Source organism: Erythrolamprus reginae, unplaced genomic scaffold (assembly GCF_031021105.1).
Source record: "Erythrolamprus reginae isolate rEryReg1 unplaced genomic scaffold, rEryReg1.hap1 H_8, whole genome shotgun sequence".
Taxonomy (NCBI): Eukaryota; Metazoa; Chordata; class Lepidosauria; order Squamata; family Dipsadidae; genus Erythrolamprus; species Erythrolamprus reginae.
This window is the reverse complement of record NW_027248536.1, coordinates 308,026-315,978: the sequence shown is the minus strand read 5'-3', so window position 1 is coordinate 315,978 and position 7,953 is coordinate 308,026. Positions and strand designations below refer to the sequence as shown.

At 41.0% G+C, this 7,953-nt stretch overlaps 1 protein-coding gene across 3 annotated transcripts in view; it reads left to right on the top strand.

The window, feature by feature from the left end:
- The first annotated feature begins 366 nt into the window (after window positions 1–366).
- LOC139155880 (complement factor H-related protein 4-like) overlaps window positions 367–7,953 on the top strand; it is a 57,874-nt gene continuing 50,287 nt past the window's right edge. For all 3 annotated transcript variants that reach the window (XM_070731224.1, XM_070731226.1, XM_070731223.1), the window contains exons 1-2: window positions 367–396; window positions 2,857–3,173. In XM_070731224.1, the coding sequence (XP_070587325.1) occupies window positions 3,110–3,173 (64 nt within the window). In that variant the 5' untranslated portion in view covers window positions 367–396; window positions 2,857–3,109. The remainder of the gene's footprint in view (window positions 397–2,856; window positions 3,174–7,953) is intronic.

The window sequence follows — 7,953 nt, the reverse complement described above, 5'->3', positions numbered from 1 at the left end:
AGACAAGATATAACAGGCAGACATAATTGGCAGCAAATAATACTTCTCATACGTATGTGTAAAAAATGAGATTTTAAATTTAGGAAAAATATAAAATGGTGACACCATATTTACTCTAAAAGACTAAAAAAGGAGAAAGGAATATAAACTGTAAAATCACATTTTCTGCTGGGAGCTGATACTATTTTGACCTTCGGAGTATTTGTATCAGTGGAACCTATTCCTAGATCTATAAAATCTGAGGGCAAAAGAACAAGCCCTAAACTGTACAAACAGTCTCCCTGATATAATTGACTAAAGGTTAACTTCATTTGGCTGAAGACTGTAAAGATGCAATTATTTATTGATTTAGTTCTATTTGCATGCTGCCCAACTTCCTAAGGACTCTAGAGGAATGTAAGTATTGGATATTTGAAATTTCCTGTACTGTAATTATTCCTATAACTATTGAGATAATAAATGCAAAATAGAATATGGCTGACATCAAATGAGGTGTTGTTCTATGTCAGCTCCAGCATGTATGCGTGTGCTGGCCAGCTGATTTTCAGCTCTTGGGAAAAGCCATTTCTCCCTCCGGACGCTTCAGGGAAGCTTCCCTGAAGCCCCAGAGGCAAAACAATCTTTGGCTCTTGTCTTCTTTGCTTGGCCCTCTCTCCTTCGCTTTAAAACATGTTCCTGCCCACCCAGTAGCAGGGAGACGCTTTTTCTGCACCTTCCTGGCTCAGCTCTGGGACCTTTGTGGGCTGGGAAGCGTCAGGGCAAGAACCCATGGAGCTGCATCGGCCTCCAGGATGGTGGGGGTTGGGGGGGGAGGGAGAGAAATAGAAAAAGAAAGAAGATTGGAAAGAAGCAAAGCGGCTGGCTGCTTAGAAATGGTCCTTGATCCTCTTTTTAAGAATTGACAATTCTGAGTCCCTGAGAAGAACTGGGGAACTTGAGGAACTGGAACTGCTGTGGAGGGCTGATAGCACTGGCTGTACTTCAAAACTCACCTGCAAGGCCATGTTTGTACCTGTGGCTGTGGTCGGTGGCCAAGCCTGTGGTCCCTTCACATGATGACTGGGCTGCTCAGAGCTGCTCTAGGTGAAAGGCAAGCACCATGCAGGTGCAGAAAAGTGCTGGCCAAGATGAATAGATATCCTGGTGCTGATTGGGTTCAATGGTTTCATCATGGCTTATGCATACAAAGCCCCTTCAGAAATATAACACTTATTCATAAAGAGTATATGTATATGTATGTGTGGGTGCATATGTATATACCTACCTACCTACCCACCTACATACATACACGCTATATGTATGCATGTGTCTCTGTGTTTGCATGTACCTTGTGTATATATATATATGTATGTATGTATACATATGTATGTATTGTATGTATGAGAGGTGGGTTCCTCCCAGTCTGCTAGCAAGCTGCTGGTGACATCACAAAGATGCCATGGAACCAGTTCTGTCGGTGACGATTTGTGGACGCCACCATCTTTTGGTGAGTAATTTTTTCTGGGTTTTTTTTTCTTCTGTGCATGGGCGGAAGTCAGGTTTCTGGCACTATACATGTGTTGCAATCATGTTTTTGGCTTTTGGGTTTTTTTTAAAAAAAATTCAGCACTACACATGTGTGTGTGCATGAACCACATGTATGCCCACAAGGCGCAGCCAGGCAGAGCAGGAGGAAGTGAACTGGCAGTGATGTATGTTAGAACCCACCCCTGGTATGTATGTATGTATGTATGTATGTATGTATGTATGTATGTATGTATGTATGTATAATTTAAACAGCCTTTGTCACTAGGTCATGGCAATAAATTCTGCAATGTTTACCAAAACTCTGACACAAAGTCCTCCTCACACTGAATACTGGAAGTCCTACTGCTTACTTTGTCCACCCTGCAATAAATCATCCTGCCTTTCACTTTTCTAAATGACACTTGTCTAATATTCAGATATTATATTGGGCTTAAAAGTCATGTGACTGGCTTAAAGGTGGCCAACTTGATGTCGCTCATGTTATGGTTAGGGTGACTGGCTTCTCCTTGCCTCTCCTTGCCTCAAAGAGATACAATTTCCCTATCTAGTTACTATTACTGAACATCCAAAATATATTATTTAATTCTATGTATATATGCCATATGTGTACGTACATATTATACACAGGCACACAAAAATATACATTATCTACTATATAAAGTGTATGTACACACAAACACGCATGCACAGCTCCTCTAAAATTATACACATTCAACCTCATTTACTGCAAAAGGAAAAACATACCCACAGCCCAGAAGTGGGGGAAAAATTCAAAAGTTTTCTACCTGACATTTTCTGCTGGGAGCTGAAACTATTTTGACCTTCTGAGTATTTGTATCAGTGGAACCTATTCCTACATCTATAAAATCTGAGGGCAAAAAAACAAGCCCTAAACTGTACAAACAGTCTCCCTGATATAATTGACTAAAGGTTAACTTCATTTGGCTGAAGACTGTAAAGATGCAATTATTTATTGATTTAATTCTATTTGCATGCTGCCCAACTTCCTAAGGACTCTAGAGGAATTTAAGTATTGGATATTTGAAATTTCCTGTAATTATTCCTATAACTATTGAGATAATAAATGCAAAATAGAATATGGCAGACATCAAATGTAATTTACTTAGTTATTAAATTTTTATACTGCCCACTTCACCTGAGTCACGCTGGGTGATTTACAATAAAAGGCAATGTTAAGCCTTGAAAAAATAAGAAAAGAGTTTGCAGTGAGAATTTTTTTTCATAAAACTCATGTCTAATAATTTGCAAGTGAAGACCTTTTAAATTTATCAACCCTAGAACATAAGTGATTTTTTTTTTCTTTTGAAGATTTGGAGTCACTGCCGGAAAAGCTGAAGTATTGCTTGATTTGTTTGTATAACACTGCAACACAAAGTTCCCAAAATTCTTCTGGAGTCCTCTCTTAATTGCCAAGACAATATTCTTATTTAGATAATATTTCCTCTTCATCAACAAAAAGGAAACCAATAAACAAAAATGAGGAAATGACGGTAGTAGCTGGGAAAAATCAGCTGAAATAGTGAAACTGCTGAGCAGTGTTTCAGACATTGCCTGAAGAACTATGAAGAACTGGCTGCTCCTAGTTGCTGCTTTTCTTCTCTTGCCAGGCTACTCTTCTCAAAATGGTAAGTTAAGAAGAGAAATCAAGGGTTGCTAAAGGAAACAGTTTCTGCTGCAGTCATTAAAGGAACTTTTATCAAAAGCAAAGAGTTCTATTTGCCGAAGAGACGGAGTAACGACACGGACACAAGAGCTGGATTTAAACGGGTCATTTTTATTAATTAATAATTTGCATAATTTATTTAATTAAATTAGCATAAATTAGCATAAATTAGCATAAATCAACATGCTTAACTATGACCCAAACAGTGGACCTGCAGGGTCAAACAAATACTTCCGGGGCGGAAATGACGTAGCAAATCAACATTCCTGGGCAACTATGGGCGTAGCTCGATGCTAGTCCAGGTGAGGGACCTCTCCCTCACCTGAGACCCTGCCATGCTCTCGCATGAGGGGAGTCCCGCCGGCGCACCCCTACCCGGGGACTTCAATGTGCGGGACCCAAAGACAGGTTCCCCCCAACTGCTCAGGTAGCACCCCACCATGAGCTTGGAGAGAACCTGTCAATCATCCCCAAAGATGCCCAAGGGAGAACGCACAGTTGCTAACCACCACCCAGATTTCCGCCCCTAACCTGCCTACCCAAATGACCAAAGGTAAGCCAATCAACCTATTAAATGCAAGCACCCCCTAACCACACATCCATCTCCCCAGTGTGGAATGGGCGAAAAAACGGCCATGCCTAATGGGCAAAGCCGCAAAAAATTCCCATTCGGCCCCCCTAGGGGCGACCCAATAGTAGCACACTGCAAAATAGTGGAGGGTGGGTGGGTGTCTGCTCCAGCTGCCGGTCCCAGTGAAAAGGCTTGGCCCAGGGCCTGCAGGCCCTTAAATAGGGCCTACCAAGCCCCGCCCCTGACCGGCAGCAACGTCAGGCCTCGTGGGCCTGATTTTCGGCTGAAATCTCATCTCGCGAGATTTCGGCCGAAAACAAGATGGCGGCCGCCATGAGGGAGTCCGGTGTCTGCCCGGTCCCTCCGGCAAAGGCTGCCAGCCGGTAAGTCGACCGACGCTATTTTCATGTAAAGCTTTTTTGAAATTTGCAATGCTAGATTCTTTTAACAATGTCATAATTAAAATCCCCTTATCATAGGCAAAAGTTTTCAGCAACTGATTAGTAAAAAGCAAAAATACGTTGCATCAATATTGAAAATTTATATCTGTTTGGGGAGATAACTTTTTTAAATAATGTTTTTTCTCATAAGAAAATTTTTATTTTATAATACAAAAATTCCATTTTCAATTTAAACAATGTGTTGTGAGAATGCTTATACATACATACATCTAATATTATACTTTCAAAATTTAATTATATTCATTTAAATATTTTAACCTTTTTAATACCTTCCATTTTAATATTAATCATACAGCCATCAAATCAACCAAAAAAGGATTATTTTTCTGTTTACTTTCTCATATTTATCATATTTTCCGAGGTTTTACACTCAAAACCATCTGTCCTTTCTCTTTCCCTTCCTCCTCTCCATTTCTACTTCCCTCTTCCTCTCCTCTCCTCTCCTCCTTTCTCTCCTTCACCATTTAAATATCTTCCTTTTCTTTCCCTCTCTTCTTTTCCTCTCTACCTCCTTCTTCCTTCACCCTCTCTTATTTTTTCGGCCTTTCTCCTCCTCAAGTAGATTTAATAATATAACTTACATTAATGATATTAATCATCCTCATTTCTTTCAGTTTTATTTAATTTTATAATACTTTTTTTCAATGTTCATCTTTCTCCTTTTCTTCATAACTTTATTGTGAACAAGATGTCCCATCTCTTCTTTTAATTTCAAGCATAATTTTTCTTTCCCTTATTTTTTATCTTTACTCATTTTATTTTTATACAAACAGTATCACTACAAGCCCTTAAATTCTAATCAAAGCTTTATTTATCTAAAATCAAAGCTTTATTATCTTTCACTAATGTGGAACTTGACTTGACTTTAGACAAGACAAAATTCTATAGTTCAAAGCAATCGCTCCTTGAAGATTTTCAGTTTCCAAAATATTTTTTCTGTAAGCAAGGTCAATCCACAGCTGCATATCATTTTTCTCCTTTGTCTTCCACTAAATTATTATAATGTTTTCTTTCCACCAGCAGATGGCATCCTCCAATTCCCCATATACATAGATCAGCTTTCTGTTAAAACTTCTCAAAATACTTTAAATCAAAATATAAAATGTTTTCTTCTTACTCTTTATTCTTTTTAAAATTATTTTCTTTATTTTCACCAAATCCAATTGTAACAATCACAATTCTTTTGGGCTTTAAATATTATAATCTCCAGTCCCCCCCCCCCACTCCTTTGTAGTACTCCCAGTTGCCACTTAGCTGTTAATTTCCACTCCAGGCTCTCTTACAGTCTCATTTTAAAGTTTCCTTTTATCTATAAATTGGTCAATCACCCGTGTCATCCCCTTGTTTACTCGCCATTCCTGCACAGTACTTGGATCAAAGCAATCTTCACACCCTGACAATCCACATTTTCTTCTTCCTGCTTCTTTCAGTGTGGCCACCCTGGCTTTGTAGCAGCCCACAATGGCTGCTTTCCTCAGCTGTTAGTTTCTGAGTCTTCAGTCAACTCTCCAAGGAAATTGCCTTTTCCCTGTTCACGTTGGCTCGTGTCTCTTTATCCACTGTTCCTCCAGCACAGTTTAGGACAGTGATTTGACGTTTCTTCAGGAGCCCCCCAAAATCCATCATGTTGCTATGACATTAGCCATGCCCCCTTTCCCTCAGTTAATAAATAACTTGACACCATAATAACGAAGTGACTATCACGTCTAATAATGCTACTTTAAAACAGATATAAAAGTTTACTATTTTATTTCATTGAAGTATTTTGTTTAATGGCTTATTATTATAAGCAAAAACAATCCTTAAATGTTGAAATGGACAAGCGTAAAAATGGAATACAGTGATACCTTGTCTTACAAACTTAATTGGTTCCAGAACAAGGTTCTTAAGGTGAAAAGTTTGTAAGACGAAACAATGTTTCCCATAGGAATCAATGGAAAAGAGATTAATGCGTGCAAGCCCAAAATTCACCCCTTTTGCCAGCCAAAGCGCCCGTTTTCGCACTGGTTGAATTCCCCTGAGGCTCCCCTTCATGGGAAACCCCACCTCCAGAGTTCTGTGTTTTTGCGATGCTGCATGGAAATCCTAGCAGGGGAATCCCAGCAATGCAAAAATGAGCGCTTTGCTGGCAATGGAAGTCTGGAGGTGGGGTTTCCCAGCGAAGGGAGCATCAGTGAAATCGCAGCATTGCAAAAACACAGAATTCCTTGAAACCCCACCTCTAGACCTCTGTGTTTTTGCGATGCTGCGATTTCACTGAGGCTCCCCTCGCTGGGAAACCCCACTTCCGGACTTCCTTTGCCAGTGAAGTGCCCATTTTTGTGCTGCTGGGTTCCCCTGCTGGGATTACCCAGCAGCATCGCAAAAACACGGAAGTTCGGAGGTGGTGTTTCCCATGGAGGGGAGCCTCAAGGGAATCCCAGCAGTGCAAAAACTGGTGCTTTGCTGGCAGCAGAAGTCCGGAGGCGGGGCATCCCAGCGGTAGTGGTGGGTTTGTAAGGTGAAAATAGTTTGTAAGAAGAGGCAAACAAAATCTTAAACCCCGGGTTTGTATCTCGAAAAGTTTGTATGATGAGGCATTTGTAAGACAAGGTATCACCGTATATTTATTGAATATATTTCCACATCATTCAACCATTCAGATGCTAATGTACTAAAATTAGAGATTACAGAAATATACTTTTCCTAGTAATAAACCCTGCTGAAGCTTTCTGTTAGATATTAGGACTGAAGCACATAAGCTTCAGTCAGGTTCTCCATTCTAGCAGGAAAAATCCTGAGTGCTGATTGGCTGAATTGTCTGACAGCTCCCTATTAAAGGGCTAGCTGTCAGACAGATCCTTTGCTGGATTGTACATAGTTGCTGAATAAAGAGCTGTCTGCTGTCACTACCTGCAATGTATGCCTCCTCCGTTCACCCTTTCTAACAATTTTTTTCTATGTATATGTAGAATAACATGTGCACATGTTGTCAGTACTGCAGCTATCTATACTTTGCCCCAAGTCCACAAGAAGTTGTTAAATAGACTAGATTATTTTTTTTCTCTAGATTTCCCTATAGGTGGGGTGATTGTTTTTATGATGACGTCTATTAACCCCCACTACAGCACATAGTAATTCCATCAGATCATGCAGGGATCCTCTCTGCAGCTTCTGTAACATTTTTGAAGTAGACCCAGAGACAGGGTTTTGAGCAATCGGTACTTTTATTCAGCTCAGAGAACAAGTGACAGCTCAGCAAGGTAAAGTGACAATTCAGCGAGTACCGACTGACTCTGCCTGGAGAAACCGCTCCTTTTATATATTTGCGGTTCCCGCCAAAGCTAGAGCCGGCCGCGTCTGAGCCAATCAGGAGCGACTTCCTGCTTGGGCTCAGACAGCGCTGAAAGAGGAACAAACTATTTACAGAGTTACAAGGTAGCCATTACAGGATACAACACCCCTCCCCTCATAGTTGGACACATCCATCAAGAAAGCCATGTGACAAAGTCGTCCAATCGGTGGGGCCTCTGAGGAGCTCGCGCTGACCTGCGCAGTTCAATTTCTCCTTCGCCACCGACTGTGGAGGATGGCTCGCCGCTGTTCTCCCGGTGTGGCGGACTTGGCCTGGCGGGCCCAACGAAGGCTTCGGAGGACGAGGATGGTTCGGCGTCGCTGGATGGTTCCCCCTGGCCCGATAAGTCTCTTTGCGTGTCTCTTATTTCGGGCAA